We start from the raw sequence: 22,381 nt of genomic DNA, 5'->3' as shown, positions 1-22,381 counted from the left end.
GAAATGTTTTGATTAAATTTTAGACATTTCAAATAGTTTTTGAAAACAAAAACATCTTACAGAAATTAATATTTTAAGATGCAAAATACAAAGGCTTTACCTGTCTTTTGTTTTACTTAAATAATTTAATGATTGAACTTTCTCAAAAATTATGTTATGATATGTCAAAAGATTTTAAGGAATTAATGAATTTTTCACGGTAAATTATATAGCCAATGCAATATATACCAATGATTAAATTGAATTTCAAAACAGTCATCCATTAATAAGAATACTAGCTACGTCGCCCGGTTTTGCACGGTCCACCTTGAAAATGAAAGTTATGTCAAATGATGCATGTTCAATACTCAGGCTTGAACCCCCCCCCCTCGCCCCACCAAAAAAAAAACAGTAACACTTTCCAGCAGATTGCGGAAAAATAATCAAAAAGTAAATATTTTAAATCCCCCAATTACAGGAAAAGCCTTTAAAACCAGAATTTTACTTGTTCATAGTCGAGAAAAAAACGGCAACAAATCTTTAGTGTCAATGATATTCTTCCCACTATGAATTTTAATAAGAGCATTGTTGCGGAAAGTTGAGATGAAGCACTGAATAATAATTTGAATGGAGGAAAGTCTTCAAAATATAGGGATTTTATGTCAAAACCTAAGTGTCATAATTAATAGTTTTCAATTGATATCTCCGCTAATTATTATCCAAGGATTATGTTAAACAGCCAAAAATAAAGACGGGAAGGTTATGAATCCATCGACACCAGGTTCGATGGTCAGTTCACTGTCTTTCGGGAGAAGTAACTTGGACATAGATACATACATACATGCATAGATACATAGGTACATACGCTCAGTTTTTAATTATATAAGATTAACACTAGAAAGACGGAAGCGGTCATTTTGACCGCAAACGATTTTCAAATGCTCATATTTGCTGTGTTTAATTTTCAAACTCTTTTTCCTTCATTGACTTTTCCTAACTATTTATTAAGATCTTATAACATTATTATTTTTTCTTTAGGATTATTATTATAGTCGCTATAAATGTTTATACCTAGAAAGACTGACTACGGTCATTTTGACCGCTAAGTGAATCTTTCTTTATGCATCCGTTTTCTTCTTTTTTCTCTTATCAGTTGTGCGTACTATGGACTATTGTTAGTTGTCAGGGTGATAATGTTCTTTTGAGCTTGAGTAGTACCTGCTGGTCAGGTTTAATTCTTTGAACTGTTAGGAAAATGCGAAACACCTGCTGGTTGCATGGTTTCAGTTTTTTGCTATCTTCACAGGGGGCAAAGTTGAGAAAGGTAAATTTGAAAAGCATGTGACTGGACACGTTGGACACGTGAAATTACTTTGGGTCTAAAAAGAAGTAAATATAAACAGGGTAAATTCCAAAAATGTTTGCTGTAATTCTTTTGTGCACCACTTTGCTTGAAGCATTGGCGTTTATTTTCTTCGATGATAATGAAGTGCTCAGTCACATAATTATCTTCATGATGTCGAGAAGAACCAGTGACAAGCAAAACTTATATTCCTGAAACTGTTGCAGATTTATCTAAAACAGATTATGGCTCGAATGAACAGTCTGACTTATATGAAGAGAAATATATTCTTAGCAATGAGAATAGTTTGCTTTCATTAGATTATTTCAAGTATTTTTCGGAGCCCAGATTTGCGGAAAAGATTGTTCTTCTGAGTTAGAATTAGAAGAAACCTCGTTAATAAAAACTGATGCTCAAAATATAAAAAGCAGTGAAAGAAAAGGGGAAAAAGGTCCGACGCTGAAAAAAAGGGGAAAATTTCAAAAACAGAACTCCTATTTCTCCAATTTCTTCCATGTCACCTCCATTGATCAATTTTGCTGAATATAAAGAAGTATCTACCTCAGGAAACAGATTAAAATAGTGTGAAATTAAACTATGCGGAAATAAATCAACGAGCATTTGTTCTGATTTCCCAAAAAAAAAAAAAACTGTTAATGGATAATATACAGGTGACGTGATAACATAAGTATTTCGAAATACTGTAAAAGATAGTAATGTACGGTATCTTGCAATATTTAGGTATTTTTTAAATCAAACACATGCATGGTTGTTTATAGTACTTGTTAGTTATTACATGCTAAGAAAAGTTCCTCATTTTTTTAAAAAATTGCTCTTTCTCAATGCCAATTGTGTAAAGCATGTGTATTTCACTTGATCGAACATAACTTTAAAAAAAAGCTATCTGAGACTTATTTGCAGACTATATTACGATTAAATTGTTAAATTAAACTCTTACATGTTGAAACAAATCTTTTCTATGGTTAAAAATCCCGAAAGGTGGAAATTTCCAATCTTTTAAGTATGGCGGTCAAAATGACCTCTGCAAGTCTTTCTAGGTATACGCAAAATGCCGTCTTTCTAGTGTTAAACACAAAATAACAAATAGTTCTGGGAATTCAAAATGATGGAACAAATGTAAAAAGTTAAATACTATGAAAATGAAAAAGAGTAAAAATTAAAATAAATAAAAATAATAAAATCTATATTATTTTTATGAAATTAAATTTTTTTTATTTAATTTCAGACGTAAATTGACTTCGACATACAAACACCACGATGAATATTTTGAGCAAATATCCTCAGTTTCAAAGAATTAGAAGAATGAAGCACAATGTATTTTACTGCAATAGTAGAGAAAACAAATATAGTGAAACCATATTACAACAAACTCCAAGGAACAGGTAATAAATATATTTATATATTGCAACAGAATGTCTATCACAACCTAATCATCTTTGAAAAATGATAATTTCATTAAACCACTCACTAATATTATTGAATCTGCAAAATTTCATGCTACTGCAATCACTTAAAATATAATCAAACACATAATTTACTCTTGAACATGTTAAAAAGAAAAATACTGATTGACCTTAGACTAATCTGTTATCATTACAACATGTCAATTATTTTCTTTTGTACAAGAGATTGTTATCAAAGAAATTAAAAGTGGTTTGATTGAATGATAAAATATTCAGTCTGGTGTATTACTTTCGGGCAAAACAAATTGTTTCGCTTTTGCAAGAAATGAAAGGTTGCTCATTCATTTGAGAGTTTTTAATGATTTTCAGGTCAGTCAAAGTGGTTTGGTTTCGTTAAATCATAGTCATTAGCTTCTTTGGAAGAAGTATCTCATGATGGTAAATAAATCCTGGAAAAAAAGTTCCTTGATATTTTGATTTAACTCCAAAATTGTTCCTGATCTTATAACCGTGACTATCACACAGATTTGAAAGATAGAACTGCATTAATGCACCATATCTGCCATTCTTTCAAAGAAATACGAGCAGTAGATTTTAGCTCAAAATGCAGGAGGAAAACTGTAGATTGTTATATCGAAAAACAAGAAAAAACAGTAAGATTACATTTAAAATACTTTAAGACTCAGCTTTTTTTTTATTTAAATTTTATCTGATTCAACATTTAACTTCATGGCATTAAAAACTTGCACTCAAAATGAGCACACAATTTTGATCAAACGTTTCCCATTAAAGGTGTTCATGAAAATTTACAAATAAATTCTATTTACAAGCCTTTTAACAAAGTTTAAATCGAAAATGGAAAAAAATCAAATTCCAAACACAGATGCAAAAATACTACAATTTTCATTAGCTGTATGAAACAAAAAATTAAGGCAGTATTAACCAACATGATCATCAGAATTTTTGAATAAATTAAAAAGTAATGAAAGGAAAATAATCTGATTTTTGAATATTAAGCAAGTTTTATTTATTTTTAAAAGGTTGTTTTTTTCCATATCCGAACATAAAGAAAAATTTTAAACACCTTGATATATAATTCCCTGACTTTTTCTAGAAATTAAAATTTCCCAGAGAATTCCCTGATTTCCAAATTGTATTACCACCCAGTATCTACTTCGCATAGTTCTGTATGATGAATTATTAATTGTTTTGGCTAATCTCATTCAACTCACTCAGCAACAGAATAGCTCTGTTTTAAAAGTGCACATGGATTTTTCACATTATGACTTGTGAAAGATGTTTTCTATTTTCCGAAAATAGTATATAGTATAAAATAATAGTTTCAGGAGACACGTCTGACACAATTTTTAAGTATATGATTTAGTAAGATTACATAAAATGAACCCCTAGTTTTTATATTTTTTAGCAAAATAATGCATAAATTGCCACAAACCTATCACGTAGCAAGGTCCAAAGTTCTCCTCCTAAACAAGCTTCCATCAACATGTACAAATACTTTCTGTCTTTAAATGTACGATACAATCTGAAAGATAAGGAATGATATATAATTTTATAAATTTAACAAAACTATTCTAAATACACTTTCAAGGTAGTTTTTGTAAGTACAATAAAATAATATTCAACTACAACATTTTTTAAACCACTGTCAGCTGTTTTTGTCATTAAGTTTATTAAATTTATCATTTCATGACTTCCCTTTACATTCAAGTAATGAATGATTCTACACTCAAACTAATTTTATGAACTACATTATGCAAAAGTAGCATTGAAAACAATATTTTAGTACATGCAATAGTATTTATGTCATATTGATGCAAATGTTAATGTTCCCCTAATTTAAAAGAATATAGTACTTATAACAATTTAAAATAGTGATATTACTTTATATAAAGGAAATACTTCCTCTGCTATGTAAATATGACAATTATGCATAAGAAAATATAACCCAAAAGCTAAGAATATGCCTGTATAAAAATGAATGACATAATTTAATAAAATATATTGACATAATTTAACAAAATATATATACATATTATACATACTGCTTAAGCTATAAAAAATTAACTAACAAACAGGGAATAAAACTATTATAGTGATTATTTACTATTTTGTTTTACCTTTCATAAAAATATAGTTAAAACTTATGTGATCACTTACAGCTCCCAATTTAAAAATATAAAAAAAAATCTGTTATAGTTTTTAACAATGTTCATTGTAACAATTTACATTTTATAATTGTAACCATGGTTTAATTTAAAACGTGTGGCCAAATATATGTTGTAGGAAATACTAGTTTAAATTCAACTTACTTAACAACAAAATCACAGTTAGACTCCTCCATTATGGTTTTCTCAGATAAAATATGTTGCTGTTGCCGTGTTTCAACTATTTGAGCCTTTTTCATAACTTTTAAAGCAAAGGATCGTGAAGTGTCATTGTTTAATTGAACCTGCACAAAAAAATGGAATTTTTAAGACACAGTATCAAACATTGATCTATAATTTTAAAAAACTCAATGAAAACAATATATTTGTTTGATAATATAGAAACATACAATTCTCACAAAATCAATCATAATTTCGCACACATAAATTTAGCATAAACTTGAAAGATTAAAATAGTACAGAGTAGTTTTGATGAACAAATTTTGCCCAGTGGAACCTCATTCGTCCCGACGAACTGGGGCAAAAGTAATTTTGATGATCAAAAATTAGGGTAGCATGGGTAACAAGCAAAACAAATCCTTAAATAATGCAAACGTACCGTTCATTAAGAATAAAAACCATGTTTTGTAACAAAATTAACGTTGAATTGTTATATTACCTTAAAAATATTTCGAAAATTCCCATTGTGTGATAAGACTTTGTCATTAATAGATCTAAATAAATAGGGAATGTTTAGTGTACTTGAGTTTTGGCTATCATAATTTGAAATCATCTACAGTGGCCCCCAAAAGTGTTTGTACACTAGCGATTTTCCATGAAAGACGCCCGTTTCCATCGGTTAAAAATTTATATTTTGGAATGGGTATTTAAATTAGAAGATCTATGATCTATTTTCTACGAAACTACATAAAAATTGTTAATGACATAATAAAACTTGATTTTTAAGAAATAAATAATTAAAAAGTGCCAGAAACATTATCTTGCAGAAGCCTTCATACACTTTGAAAAAATATCAAAAAATTAGTAAATAATCTAACTTTTTACTAAGTTATTGTTTAGTACAGTATCATGCTGTATCAACAACAGCTTTTAACGGCTGGGAATAGATTTCATTGCTTTTTCTTTCTTTTTTGTGCAATTTCTGAGTAAGTGTCCAACCACACTTTGAGTCTTACTGTTTCTAGTTCGCTTTTCATTCCAATGCTGTATTTTCATAATCTAGCCTCCAGATTTCTCTAAGTGTGTTACATTAAGTTTAAATTTAAATCTGGAGATTGAGGAGATATTTCTAAGCTTAAGGACAATTTTTGAGGCACCAGAAGCAAACGTTGAATACTTTGCTTCTTAGCGTTATCTTGAAAAAAAAAAAAAAAACAAAGTTGTTTCAAAACACCAAATTTTGGGCTAATAGTTTAAAATTGCTTTTTAAAATATTTAAATGAACAGCATGATTCATTATCTCATCAAAACATTCCAAACTACCAAGTCCTAATGCTGATATGCACCCACACACAAGAACACCTTCACCATCTTGATTAACTGATCCAACTAAGTTTTTAAGATTAAATTCCTCGTTTTTTTTCTTCTATTTAAAATTATACAACAATTTAACCAAAAATGTTAAATTTATTTTCATCTCTAAGTAAGAAGTTATTCCAAAACGTTTTGAGCTTATTTATCATTGGTTTTGCGACGGAAAGTGTAAGCTTTTTGTTTTTTGTACAAACAAGAAAATTTCTGCAGGAAGAGGTCTTATCTAATCCAGCTAATCAGAGAACTTTGTGAAAAATTTTAGGTGAAAATTAAACGTAAAATGTTTCATTAAATTCTACAGAAACTTTTACAGCACTCAAATGTGTATTTTTCATAATTTTTTTCAAACTGTAAATCTCCGATCACGCTTTGTTAAATTTGCCAGTGGACCTTTTCTTGATAGGATTTGATTCCTTTCTTCAAAGCATTTTATCAAGTACTTTACTATAGAATGATACAAATTAACTAATTTAGAGACATTTCAAACCAATTTACCGCTACTGTGAGGAAAATAAATCAAATTTCGAATGGCGTTCATTGTTTTTTTTACGAATACTAGCCATTTTTAAAAGGTTAAGCAGAACATTAGGGAACAAATAAACAAGAAATTAAAGTGAAATGACTTTACACAGTCAACACAATGCAAAAATAATAAAAAAATGACATGTGATAATTTTATTCGAAAATATTTCAGTGTACAATGACTTTTGTGGCGTATTACTTCTCTGTCTCTTTGTTTTTTGACAAATTTCAAAAATAAAATCAGGCAATACTTTGACAACACTACTGGGTTTTATTTAGAATGGCATAGGAATGATGTGAAAAAAAATTGGACTTCATATTTGAATTCATTTTCCCCGTTATTTTGGTTTTACCACAAAATTTCAAGGTGTACAAACACTTTTGGGAGCCACTATATGTGAACATTAATTTTTTTTAAAGGATACAATTTTTATTTGGATAATACAGAGCCGGATAAACGAGACTCTACAGAATGAATATTTATAATACCCATTAAAGCTTCAGTTTTTTGTAATTTGAATGAAACAAGAAATTGCTTTATTGGCTTAAGATTAATTAATTAAGACACATTTTAACAGATGCAACTGTGAAAAGAAAAAAAAAAGAAAATTATCTGAAAAACAACACTATTTTAAAAGACTACAAAATGCATTTAGGGGTTTTTAAGACTAATAATTATAAAAACAGCTTGGACTTAGATAAAAAGCGATAAAACAGCCATACGTACTGCACACAAGAAATGTTTTTAGCAAATGTTTTCAAACTAAGAAGAGCTTCAAATCATTTTATTGTAATGGCAATTAAATGAGTTTACCAAATAAAATGTAATGGTTTTTTATTTTTTAAACTGCAGTTTATAGTAATTTTTAGAAAATGTTAGACAAAAGAAAAAGAAAAAAAGTGATTAACATAGTTAAGTACATAAACACTGCTCATTCAAATACAAAATATAGTACTTTGGTTTTTAATTCAATAAAGTGCAAAATTCTGCACTTTTTTTTGTTTTTGATTAGCAGAATCTGGCAAGGTTTATTTTTTACAAAATTAAATAAATCACATTATCTGAGCTGAATTTTGAGATCAATCAATGCTGCAAGAAATTTTTTAGGGGGCATAGGGGGCACAAATAAATCCTGCAAAATGGCCGGATGGACCATCAAAATTAGTTTTTGCTTTTTTTTAAATATATATATATAAATTTGGATTTAAAAATTCTAATGCACAATTACAAGTGCACATCAGGTTAAAACTTCCTTGTAAGTTTAAAACAAGCTATTTATAAGTGGTATTCCAAAACACTGGATGGAATTAAGAGGAGTGAAGAAAGAGTAGTACAAAATCAATCTAGATGTTTTAATAAACGCTCTATTATTTTGAAAATCAAGACATAATATGGTAGTTAAACAAAATACCATGAAATTAAATATATTTTTTTAAAAATCATTCATATATATATGTTATTTTTATTTCACAAATGCTGGGTCAATTGGTCACTAAATCATTAAACCACGGACTCTGCAGTATTTCTCAACAACACAATTAAAATTAGTTAGTGCGGAGCAATTGTCCAGATGAGCAGCGTTGATGACTTGTCCAGAGTTACATAAAGTACAAATATATATAAACATCAATCAATATGTTATAAATATAATATGTTTAATATAAAATATAATATAAATTCTCTTTAGATTGACCCCCTATTACTGCGACCCTTCCATTATAGCGATCGATGCTGGAAGTCCTGTTCCCTATTCCATAGATGCAATGTTATTTTAACGTCCATTACACATAGGCGGATTTAGGACTGAGTTCCTGGGGGGGCAGGATTTTTTTTTTTTTTTTTTTTGGAGCAACATTTTTAATTGCCCTCCCCCCCCCCCCTTCCATGTTTTTCTCTGTTTTCTGTGATGCGTAAGGCCATTCTTTACTTTTTTATGTCATTTTCATTACTGTGTATAATCATGCTGTCCTTTTTAAATTGACCTTAAAAGAGAGGGGGCTGGTATTAAGAGTAACGCAGTGCTCCCTTTTAAGTGGGATATAGAATATCTCCAGTTTTAGGGGGCCCGGGGGTTACTCCCCCGGAGGAAATTATCTAAAATGGATATAAAATTCTGAATTTTGAAGTCTTATAAGGGTTAATTGGAAATAATAGGCAAATAATTTTTTTTTTAAGTTTCAAGCTTTAAAAGTGCTTTGTGATGCAAGTTAATACTTTAAAAGAAATGGTGCACAGATTTAGAGAATAGGTATCAAGAGAGTAACATACTACCCATTTGAACAATTCTTAATTTACAGTGGCTCCCAAAAGTGTTCGACTTTCAATGAAATAGGCCCCTATGCATTGGTTAGAATTAATATTTCGGAATAGGTATTTAATTATAAGATCTATGATATATTTTTAACAAAACTACACGAAATTTTTTTAAAAAACATAAAACCTTAATTTTTTAAAAATCAAAAACCAAAAGGTGCCGGAAATTTCATCTCACAAATGTCTTCGTACACTTTGAAAAAATGTCAAAAAAATAGTAAATAATCTAACTTTTTACAAAATTATTATTTAGTAGAGAATCATGGAGTATCAACAACAGTTTTTAAACGTCTGGGAATAGATTTCATTGTTTTTTCTTTCTTTTTTTCTGCAATTTCTGAGTAAGTATTCAGCCGCACTTCGAGTCTTACTGTTTCTAGTTCGCTTTTTGTTTCAATGGTGTATTTTCGTAATCTAGCCACCAGATGTTTCCAAATATGTTCCATTAAGTTTAAATCTGGCGACTGAGGAGATATTTCTAAGTTTAAGGACAATTTTTGAGGCTCCAAACGCAAACGTGTACTTCTTATCGTTATTTTGATAAAAAAACATAGTTGTTTCCGATTACCAAATTTTGGGCTAATAGTTTAAAATTGTTTTTTAAAATATTTAAATGAACCGCATGATTCATTATTTCATCAAAAAATTCAAAATTTCCAAGTCCTGCTACAGTTATGCACTCTCACCCAAGAACACCTCACCGTCCTGATTAACTGATCCAGCTAAGTTCCTAAGATAAAATTCCTAATTTTTCCTTCTATTGACAATTTTACAACAATTTAACCCAAATTTATTTTCCTCTATAAGTAAGACGTTGTTCCAAAATGTTTTGAGCTTATTTATCATTTATTTTATGACGGAAAGCGTGAGCTTAGTGTTTTTCGCATGAACAGGAAAATTTCTGCGGGAAGAGGTCCCCTCTTTAATACAACTAATCAGAGAACTTGGCGAATAGTTTTAGGTGAAAATTAAACGTAAAATGTTTCATTCAACTATGAACTTGAAACTTTTTCAGCACTCAAATGCGCATTTTTAATACGCTTTTATTAACTTCACCTGTATGTATGTATGTATCTTGTAACGGAATATTGCAGCTCAAATTTCGCCCACTTCCTGCGATCGGATTTCTTTTAAATTTGGCACGCGACCTCAGACCCGATGACAATGCAATATTCTATAATCAAATTAATTAATTAACTCTTTTAATTTGTTAATTTCCTCCAGTTTTAATCAATATTTTGGCAGAAATCCAACAATGTGAAAAAGGAAAGATTTTAAAAAATACATTAAAAAATGTTCGCAAAATTTTTTAAAAAATATCTACAAAAACCTTTAATTTTTCTGCATCAGACAAAATTTGTTCCAATGTTCCAAGGTAATTAGAACATGAAATATAATTGTTTTTAACTAATTTCATGCCAATATTTTAGGTGAGATTTCAGTTGGAAATTCATTGCTGATCAGACCATTGTTGAATAAAACTTTTATTCAAATGCATCTTAAATTATCAACGTAATATAAATATGATTTCCGCAAACATACATTGATGACTCACAGTAGCTTCGCATCGGGGTGCCCTTGTCCTAACTTTAAGATATTACCTCGCACTCGTTTTATAAATAATTTCGTCGCCTGATAATTCTCCAACATAAGACTAAAAAACAGAAAAATAAAATAATAATTTAAAAAACTAAAAAAACACGCTTTCGTATCAAAATGAACTAAAAAGTGAAAAATAATCTTTGGATGATAGTAGTTGACCAATCACTTAATTTTAATGTAATACAAAAAAGCGTGGGGGGGGGGGGGGCTTCTTATCAGTTGTCTTGAATTTCGTCCATTTGTTGTCCAAGCAAAAATGTAAATAGACAGCACCCCACGCTTTTTTGTATTACATTAAAATTAAGTGATTGGTCTACTACTATCATTCAAAGATTATTTTTCACTTTTTAGTTCATTTTGATACGAAAGCGTGTTTTTTTAGTTTTTTAAACTATTATTTTATTCATAATTTCTTTAATTGTAAACCTCCGATCACGCTTTGTTAACTTTGCCAGTTGACCTTTTCTTACCTTGTTTTCGATCCGATTCTTGTCTTAAAAGCATTTTATCAAGCATTTCACTATAGAATGGTATAAATTAACTAATTTACAGATATTTTAAACAAATTTATGTCTACTGTGAGAAAAAAAAAAAAACAAATTTCGAATCGTGTTTGTTGTTTTCTACGCATACCAGCCATTTAAAAATAATAAGCAGAATATTAGGGAATAAATAAACAAAAAAATAAAGCCTAATGACTTTTAAGGGTCAATACAATGCCAAAATAATAAAAAAAACGACATATGATAATTTTAATCATGAATTTATTCGAAAATATTTCAGTGTACGATGACTTTTGTGGCGTATTTTTCTCTGTCTCTTTGTTTTTTGATAAATTTCAAAAATAAAATGTGGCAATATTTTGAAAAAAAAAAAAAAAACCTACTGGGTTTTATTCAGAATGGCATAGGAATGGTGCGAAAAAAAATTGGACTTCATATTCGAATTCAGTTTTGCGTTATTTTGGTTTTACTACAAAATCTCAAGGTGTACGAACACTTTTGGGAGCCATTGTATACACTTCATAAGAAATAAAATTGAAGCACACTTTGCTTAGGAGTTTGAAAGACTTGTCTAATTATTTTCAAGCTTTGGTTGGTTAGATTGGGTTTTGGGTTCAAGAGCCCTTGTAGGCTATACTGCGCCAATTCTTTTCAGGGATTTTAGAACCTATCAATAATTTGCACTTTCCAGCCTCTGAAATTGAGTAGTAGATTATACACTTGTACAGTATTGTTCAAACTTTGTAAGAAACGGCTATTTTAAGTTTAAAAGAAAAAATAAACTTTAATTTCCTATTCAAAAAAGAAAAAAATCATGATTTTTTTTTTGTTATAAGATTTTGGAAGATAAGTTGTTATTATATAAACTCCTCCCAAAACTGGGGAGCATTGTCCTCTTTGCCCCCCACCCCTATAAATCCACCCATGCTCTTCTGAACTATTCAAAAACGAAAAAATAACGATTTTTTTTTTTAATTTTTGGAAGATGTGTTGTTACTACATAAAGTCCTCCCAAAACTGGGGGGGCATTGCCCCCCTCTGACCCCCCATAAATCCGCCCATGCCATTACAGTGTCCAAACTGAACCGTTCACTACAAAACGACTAAAATTAAATTTCTTTTCTTTTTGTTTCATTATCCTGAGGGTTAACTATTCAAAAACAAATATTTAAACATTTTATGTTTTTAAATCTAAAATATTTCAACTGAAATTAATTACAGGTTGGTATAGGATGATAGAAAAATAATGATGAAAACCGCACACAAAGTGTAGTTCCATTTTTTTGGGAAAAGTCAAGATAGTGGAAAGCTTTTATCATATAATGTAATAAGATAATATATACTTGGAAAAAATCTCAAACAAAAAAATGCTATAACTATAATGTCCAACTAATTTTTTAAATAACTTATTTTCAATGTACTTTGTCGTTAAATGTATTATTTTTAAGTTATATGAGTAATTTATGGATAGTTTTTCAGAACAAAATTTAAAATGAGACAAAAGCAGCAAAATAATTTTTTAATGCAACTATTTTAATATTATTTTAGTTTCTTGATTATCTTTTGAGACCAAGCATGACTTTGATAAACTATTCCTGCATTAAAAAAAAAAGACTGAATGACATGCAATCCTCATATAAATAATAGCCGATGATCGAGTAACCCGCGTGGTTCAACAATGAAACTTGCGCCACGGCATGAAAATTTGATAATATGTTTTTGGTAATGTTAAATGTGCAGGGAAATGCTTTATTGTGACCAGACTGAACTCGATCCGACAACTTAACAGTTTTACTGGTAAGACTGTCATTTTAAGGAAATGAAGAAATGATAAATTGGTCAACAATGAACGCTACCTCCTGGAGTTTAGGGTTAATCCATTGGAGTTAAGAGTTAAACTTTAAACTACCAAAATATCACCAAACAGGCAATGGCTTCATTCAAATGTAGAAGCAAATTTTCACCCGTCATACCATGACTGGCGATTTTCTAGTATGTTATAATGACCTCTTGTTATAAGGACCGATTCCGATTGGACGGCAGGGGTCGTTATAACAAGCATGAGCGTCATATATATATATATATATATATATATATATATATATATATATATATGGAAATCCAGTTAGAACTAACTTCAAAGGATCGGAATTTTTGTTCATTGTAAAAGGAATTTTGCAGTAATAGATATTAAATTGTTGTAATGAAAATTTATTTTGTTGAAATAGATAATTTGTTGTATTAGTATTCATTGTAATGGGAACATTCTCTATAATTGTAATGTAAAGCATAAAAAAAAGTGATGATAATTTTTCCTAATTTAAGTTATGGAAACTACAACAAATTCCAAAAAATTACAAGTCACAATCAGTAAAGAATACATATCAAGTTAAAGGTTAGGCATACCAATTCAACACGTCCAAATCCACCGACACCTAATGTAGCTACAATTCTTAAATCACTTAGTCTGATGTCATAAAATTCTTCATTGGCTCTGAAAGAATGAAGTCCCATTAAACCACACATCATGCAAAATTAAAAAAAAAAACTTTCCATAATAATGATTAACATAAAACAATTATTCAACAGAGTAGAAATATTTTATGCAAGTATACTTTCAGAAATACAAAGTAGAAGAATTTGGGGTAAAGTGAATTAGTAAAGATAACTTACTTTTTTCAAAATGAATAAATTTTAATTGTGTTTTTTTTTTTTGAAAATTACAGTGTATAAAGAAAGAACAATATGTTTTATAACACCACTTGCTTGAAATATTATTTTCCATTTTTGGCTTTAAATTCCTTTGCCCGATATGTGAGTCAAAGCAAAGTGATAATTAAAATATTTTTGATTTGATTATTAAACATATTTTTCTTTGAATTAATAAATAATGAATCAACAGACAAATAAATAAATAAAATACAATCTGGGTACATAAATGAGAGAAATAAATAATGATTTAATAAGGAAATAAAGTGAATGGATTAATAAAAAAAGGGTCTGAATCAATGAAGATGTACTAATGAATGAATTCATTTAAAGAGTAAATTAATGAATGAATTAATAATTAAAATAAACTATTTCACTTTGCCCATATGCACATGGCACATTGCATTTCAGACATTAGTAATTTTAATTGCTATTTAAAATGACAAAAACAAAAACTTTATCATTTTTAATAAAAACCAAAAATTATTTTCGATAAACCAAAATACAACAACAGGGGTACCAAATTTTGAAAACGACTTTTATTACTATATACCTTGATCTTATGTAGTCTATCTATTGATCTATCTATTTTTTGACTAGAATCAACTTCATGTTTAATAATATAGTTAAAATATTGCAGGATAGGCAGTGATGCAAACTATGAAAATATTTTGCTAGTTTACTTTACCTCATATTCCCCTAACCAGATTGGAAATCCGATTTTGCAGTATAGGGACATTTTAAAATGTACAAAAAAAGAAAGCTAAAGAATTACTTTTTCTAGGCATATGAATTTATGGCTTAATTTGGAGGGAAGGCAAAATTATTCATAAACTTAAAAAATTGTTTCATCAATGCAAAAAAAAAAAAAAAAAATCAAAATATTTTGGCGCTAAAACGGATAGCAAGATATGTTATACATGTATCATTAAACCTATACTGTAAAAGCAAAACAAATGTAAAAAAAAACGGTAGTTTCTCCAAAATTTTCTGAGAAATTCTTTTAAAAAGCCAATCTGTAATTCATCCTAATCAAAATATATGCAGGGCATAAAAGAAGTAAAATTAAGAAAGAAAATAATTGTTGCACTATGTTTATATCATAGAATGTTACAATTAAATACAATTTCACAAAAGTTTTGCAATGCAACATTTAGAGGGAAAACCGATACTTACAAAATCGATTTCCTCAATTGAAAAAAGAAAAAAGAATATGCTTATAAACTATGATTTAAAAAAAATTTGTTTTAGAAAACATAAGGGAAAACATTTTGTATGTTTACAAAGTACCTCAAAAAAATGTATAAGTTTGAGTAAAAAGATAATAATTTTGTATGTAAATAATAATTATAGTACCACTGCAAGAAAAATTAAAATTATTTTCATTATTCTTTTTTTACTTCATATTATAATATATATATATATATATATATATATATATATTATATATATATATATATATATATATATATTTATATATATACATACATATATATATATATATATATGTATATATATATATATATATACATATACTTATATATATATATATATATATATATATATATATATATATATATATATATTTCCCCTCCACGTAAATGTTTAGCTGAATGATGCTGCATTTATATTTAAACACAGAGGGGAAATAATGTGACAAGAAGAATGAAAACTACATAAGTGATAATATTATACTCTTAAGTTATTTCAGAAATTTCAAATTTAACTTCATAGTTTTTTTGTAATTTTATTTTATTTATTTTCTTTTTGCTCAAACATAAAGAATAACAAGTCTCTATCTTTTTAAAAAAGTGCTCTTACCTTAAATTTCAACAATGCAAGCTTTTTAAAGAAGAAGAGTACCAATTAGTATATTAAAGTACACACATTTCATTCAGGTATTATTTTTATTTCTATATTTAAGAGACACAGGTTAGAAATAAAAAATCCCAGAAGAAAAGGTAATTCAAAAATCAGCATGTGTAGCTGTGAGCAAAATGCATAAATGTACTATATGCTACAAGGTAGTACATATCACACATATGCCTACAGTTCACAACAGTTAGATTTCTGTACAGGATGGCATGAATAATCCACAAAAAGTACTTACTTTTTCCTAAAACTGATATCTTCGTCATATCGTTTTAATTTGATCTCATCAATATGACTAATTAATTGATGAAATGACCTAAAACAAAATAGGAGAATTATTTAGTGTTTCAACCATACATATGACTACAACAGTAGAAAATTATGCAGCTACAGCACAAATAAACAAATTGAATTGCAATTCAATTGCTTATTTTTTACGTTGTTTACTTCTGCTATTTTCTTACACAAAGGTATTTGTTCCTATCACACATAATTCATTCAAACTTCAAATGAAAAAAACTTAAATTATGCAAAAAATACAAAAAAAAAAAAAAAAAATAAATAAATAAATAAATAAAATAAATTGTTCTTTTTGCTGCTTATGGGTGCTAATAATCTAAACATGGAGACTTATAACTGTACAATGATAATATTCGACTTATTATCAAAATTGTATCAAATAAAAACAATGCAATAAATTTGTAAACTATTCAATTCCATTCATTTTATTTCAATCAGTGTAATAATTTTTACAAAATATGCATTTCACATATAAAATACAAAGAAATTACAAACAGAAATATATTTCACCTTGTCTATTTGAAAATCCCTGATTGAGTAGGTGGAAGTAAAGGCTATAACAATAGCCTGACTAGCTCCCACCACTCAGAAAAGAACTTAATTTAGGGCCAGTTTATAACATAAGATAGTAATAACAAAAATAAATGTATAATCATATGAAGAACACATAAACACAACACAAGTAATGCAATAAAGTATGTCAAATTTTATAACAAAATCAAGGCATACTATTACAAATAAGCTACTTTATCCTAAATTAACTGCAGTAGAGTTGAATATAAAATTTTTTAGCCTTTTCTTAAACAAATCTCGACTATTAATGGTTTTTAAACAATTGGGTAAGGTGTTCCACAATCTTGGTCTGTAAGAGTTAATGCCATTAAACAATAGATTTGTTTTTGTGTTAATAGGCATAATATTTTCACGGTTATATGTAGTAAATCGTTCTAATTTTCTAAGAAAGTAGTTTTAAATCTAAACAAAAAAACTCCAAAGAAAAAGTTCTATCATCGCTTTGTTTCACATTTTATCTATGCATATCTAGTTACCTGAAATAAATGAATCAAATTTTTTTTCCATTGGATTTTGTTCATAAAACAAAATTTTAGGATGTTCCATTATTTATCATAAAAAGTGCTGATGACTTATCAAAGCTAGAAATTATTTTCTTAGAAATATGCTTTCTTCCCCGTTCAAGATAGTACAAATAAACACAACAATGCCAGGTAATGTTTTTAGTGGAAAGAAAGCACAGAAAAGTTGTTTGAAAACAATATTACAAAAGTACAGATTTGAAAGAGAAAAAAAAAACCAATCCAAGACATGAGTTTCGGGATAATAAGGACTAAAAAAAATATGCATTATTTTCAATGCAAAAGGTATGAGCTTAAGGATGAAAAGACATCCAACAGAAGCTGTTTTATAATGTTGTTTAATTAAATGTTACATTTTAGCTCAAAGGTATTTACTTATATCTTAAAGCACTGAAGGTCTCTGCACTCTTTTAAAGTGAATGAATTTTTTGATGCACAATTAATAAGTTTGCTAGACACAAAAGTTTCAAAGAGAAGCAATTATTCAAAGAACAATCACACAGTAACTATTTGGTCATATTATGTACTTTAACATTTAGCACAAGAGTTAACTGAGGGTGTTATTCTCTCATGAGTGAGGAAAGTAAGAAATATGGTAACTTATTTAATGCACTATTAATAACGCATTAACTTATTTAATGCACTATTAATAAGTTTAACTTATTTAATGCACTAATAATAATGCATTAACTTATTTTATGCACTATTAATATGTTTGCTAGACACTAAAGTTTCAAAGAGAAGCAATTATTCAAAGAACAACTACACAGTAACTATTTGGTCTTATTATGGACATTAACATTCAGCACAAGAGTTAACTAAGGGTGTTTTTCTCTCATGAGTGAGGAAAGTAAGAAATAGGGTAACTTATTTAATGCACTATTAAGAAGTTTGCTAGACACAAAAGTTTCAAAAGAAAAGGCAATTATTCAAAGAACAATCACACAGTAACTATTTGGTCTTATTATGTACATTAACATTTAGCACAAGAGTTAGCAGAGGGTGTTATTCTCTCATGAGTGAGGATAGTAAGAAATAGGGTAACAGCAGCAGTAACAGAAAAGGGTCCAGTAACAGACAATCGTAAGTTTGGATTTAAATAATAAGAATTTCAGGCGGGTAAAACTAATGGTGTTGCGACCCATGTATACAGTGCAACCATCTTGTGTTATCAGAGTGAATTTTAACAGCCAGTTGGTATTTACAAGGCAGTGGTCATGAACAGCCACCACGAGGTCTGCCGGTGTTTCATGTTCGTTTGAATTTTATAAGGTTTTAGATCTAAAAACAAAAAGAACTTTTGCACATTTTGAAGAGAAAAGGGGGAGTTCTGTCCATTATAATCCTTTCCTCATCCTATCTGTTACTGGGTATCGTCAGAATTGTCGGTGTCTGTTACTGGGGTGTCTGCCTTTTTTTTGAAATTGAGCAAATAAAAATAGAGTTAAATAATTCAGAGGTTTCAGAAGCAGCCAAACGTTAAATGAGATGTGGTTGCATGAGAGAAAAACAGTTTTAGAAGTCTAAATACAGTAAAAGGCTCAGAAAATTGAGTTAAGCTGAGAGCGATGTCTTAAGCATGTTTGTTACTGGTGCCGTTGTCGTATTACACAATGTATATATATTTTTTAAAAAATTAAAGATTTTTGAAAAAGTTTTAAATGTTTTACTTCTAAAACATTGTATTTGCATCAATTTTACAAAACATAAAAGTTTATTTCAATCTTTCAAAAAAACATTAGAAATACTTACTCTCTGTCAATAACTAAACAGGTAACACCCTCTAGATCGTCAGCAACAATATTTGCTGTCCTGACATCTTCACTACAAAATGATAAATATGAGTGTTAAACCAAATTTCATAGAAAATGCACTGAAATATTATCATAATATTTTCAAAGTTGTCTGCAAATATAAAACATTATTAAAGTATAATAGTTATAAATCCAAATAAAAGTTTCCAGCAGCTATTATGCACATATCAACACTTGCTACTATAGAATTTCCGGAGAGAGGATAAACTCCCTTACTCGCCTTCCCCCCCCCCCCCCTTCTCGCACTAGTAATTGATAGTCACAGGTGAAGAAAAAATATTTTCATAAATCTGTTAACATTTACTACTTTTGATAATGAAATTAGAAGCTAATAGAAAAATGGGAATTATGCTTGTGTGGAAATGAGTAAATCCATACAAAGAGGGGAAGAGTCAGATTAGAGAATCTTAGGTTTGTGAAAAGTTTCCAACAGGAACTATACATAATGAATTACAAGTTATCACCCCTATGAAAGAATCTTAGTAACACATAATCCTGTTTTTGCAATTTTACATAAAATTTTAACAAAAGGAAAAATGCATACATTTAAGATTAAACTTATCAAAATATCAAATTGTTGAAATTAAACAATAAAATTAAGATTTCTTTTATTGAGAGAAAACACACATTTCATCTATATTTTGTTTAGTAAAGTTTTTGCAATAAAAGCATTACATTTAAAGATAAAAGAAATTATTTCTTTGAATCAGAACTGAAGAGCAAAAAATTAAACAAACATGGGAATTATGAATTTGATAAAATGAGAATGGGAGAAAAAATGAAACACATTTTGAGCAATGAAATAGAGGAAAAATAAAATGTTTTCATAAAATTTGTGATCGTAAGAACTGCAGAACTTTATTTCACAACTCAGCACATGTCCAGTTTCAACAATTTCCGTTCAATTCAGCTTCTTTTTTTTTCATGAGTGCAATCCAAATAGTTGCAAAATAAATATTTTCCTTCAGAGCCACATTTTTCAACATAGCTGTTTTTAATATTCAAAGCAAAACAGCGCATGATAAAATTAGATTATAGCATATTTCACAAATTAACTGCTTTATTGTTCACTTTCTGATATTTCAATGTTCATTATAGGGTGTGGGGAGAGCTAGGGAGCATTTCCCAAGACTTGTACCTCACCCCCTCCCCCTCCCTTGCCTCAAAAAAAGACCAAGAACCCAAAAATAACCCTCATAAACATTTCAATGCAACTGTTTGCATTATGACCCCTGCGCTTTTCGTGATCTTTTTTTTAGGTATCAACAGTTATCCAATTTCTTTAAATAAGGAATTTTAATGACTCTTATTATTTTCAAATTTATGGCCATTTCATAATTTTTCAGCAATTCATTACTAATGTCTCACAAAGTTTCTAGCCACTTCATTAACATTTCAATTGCTTTAAGCATGCATTAACAAAAAATAAATAAACATATTATAGTTTGTTATCATTTATTGTTGTGGTTAGTAAAATTGCATAATAAAAATATTTTCAGCTATACTTAAAAGTAAAATACCTTTGTAGGGCCTTTTCACCAAAGAAATCTCCAAAACTTAATGTTCTAACAAATTTTTCAACATTTTGTTCTGGGTCATTTATAGTAACTTTTACCTAAATTATAAACAGAAAACATTAAAACCAGATATAGGAGAAATTTGATAAAAGTTTTAAAACATTGAAACTAGTTCGAACAAAAAACAAAACCATAAAAACAAAACGAATAAACAGAGAGAAAGATAAATTGTAAAAGGTTAACATATTTAAAACTAATCGAGTCAAATATACACTATATAAAGTTGCTTTTAACCTTTTTCACTAATTTTCTTTGCTCATTACTACCACTGCACTAGGAATATTTTCATTGTAAAATGACCTATATAACATATGAGTTGTTGATAGATGATGCAGAGCAAGAAATACAGTAGTGACAGCCCTAACATATGACTTGGAATGCATGCAATGCTCGATATGCAAGTTGCAATTCATTGTCCCAAAAGGTAAAAAATAAGTGTGATCAAAAGGCATGACTTCATTAAAAATTTGCAAATCTGAACAAATAAATGCTTTAAAAAATAAATTAACTCCATTCTGAAGTCATTTAAACAAAATTAAAATGCACAAAATTGCAAAAGAAAAAAAATGTGGTGTGATTTTTGCAAATTTATACATTTAAAACACTGTTTAATGTACTCCTATTTAAGTTAAAAAAATGCTAACCACGATGTTTCAATGAAAGCATAAATAAACAATTATGTCCTTTAATGGCTTTAAAATTAAAAAAAAAGAAGAAAAACATTCAGCAAGCACACAAACATGTTTTCCAATTTGTTTCAATAAAAACTGTATAAAATATAAAACTATCAGGCAGACATTTTGTTAAATTTTTTCTGAACTTTGTTATTGGCCATAAGTAGTAAGAATATTCTTGAAAAAGATTTTATTTTCAATAGAGGGTTGAAAAACACAAAGCACTTACCTTTCCACGGCTAATTATGAAAAATGTATCACCAGTTGCACCCTGACGTATAATGTAATCACCATATTTATAAGTCGTCTAGAAAAAAAAATATATACTGTAAACTAAAAGTCATCAAGTGTTGTTTAATTCTATGCAGTTATTAGACATTATATATTTAATTTTCTCTAGAGTAACTAATCTCCATACATAGATTCAAAACACTACTCAGGTGCAATATGTATCACAGAAAAATTTTCTGCCTCCTCTATTTCCCCATTGTGATGTGGTGTGAAAAAAAAAAGGAAGCATTTTTATCAGGGGCACTCCAAATTCAAATTTTTGGGAGGAGAAAATAATCAATGAACCCATGAAGCTCCTAATTTTATTGAATGATAAAATATGAGCATTCACATTGCACACATACCCACATCTGATAAGATAAATTAGCTATCATTTTTTGAAAATACAAGATTTTCTCCAAATTTTCAGAACAGCAGACAATATTTGTCAAATAAGGACATTTTTAGGAAATCCCAATGACCTCTAAATGGAGTGTTCCTAATTTTCATACAAACGTTAAAAATAAAAGTTTTATAAACCTCAAGGTTTAGTGCAATTTCATAAAAATACTTCAACAATACATTTTGTATCAAATATATAAAGTTGAAATAAATTAAAAACAAATGAATAACTTCAGAAAACCTCAATTAAAAAAAGGGGAGAAA

General features: G+C 28.6%; 1 protein-coding gene across 2 annotated transcripts in view; it reads right to left on the bottom strand.

Annotated features, from left to right (window-relative positions):
- The window catches only part of LOC129234104 (cGMP-dependent protein kinase, isozyme 2 forms cD4/T1/T3A/T3B-like), a 140,280-nt gene that overhangs the window by 11,360 nt on the left and 106,539 nt on the right, over positions 1 to 22,381 (bottom strand). For both annotated transcript variants that reach the window (XM_054867995.1, XM_054867996.1), the window contains exons 6-12: positions 21,675 to 21,752; positions 20,715 to 20,809; positions 19,133 to 19,204; positions 16,225 to 16,302; positions 13,812 to 13,899; positions 5,076 to 5,215; positions 4,199 to 4,288 (exon numbers count right to left, since the gene is read on the bottom strand). In XM_054867995.1, the coding sequence (XP_054723970.1) occupies positions 4,199 to 4,288; positions 5,076 to 5,215; positions 13,812 to 13,899; positions 16,225 to 16,302; positions 19,133 to 19,204; positions 20,715 to 20,809; positions 21,675 to 21,752 (641 nt within the window). The remainder of the gene's footprint in view (positions 1 to 4,198; positions 4,289 to 5,075; positions 5,216 to 13,811; positions 13,900 to 16,224; positions 16,303 to 19,132; positions 19,205 to 20,714; positions 20,810 to 21,674; positions 21,753 to 22,381) is intronic.

The sequence above is a fragment of the Uloborus diversus genome, chromosome 1, assembly GCF_026930045.1.
Source record: "Uloborus diversus isolate 005 chromosome 1, Udiv.v.3.1, whole genome shotgun sequence".
NCBI classification, from domain to species: domain Eukaryota; kingdom Metazoa; phylum Arthropoda; class Arachnida; order Araneae; family Uloboridae; genus Uloborus; species Uloborus diversus.
Note: the sequence above shows the minus strand (reverse complement) of the source record. Positions and strands in the feature narration are given on the sequence as shown.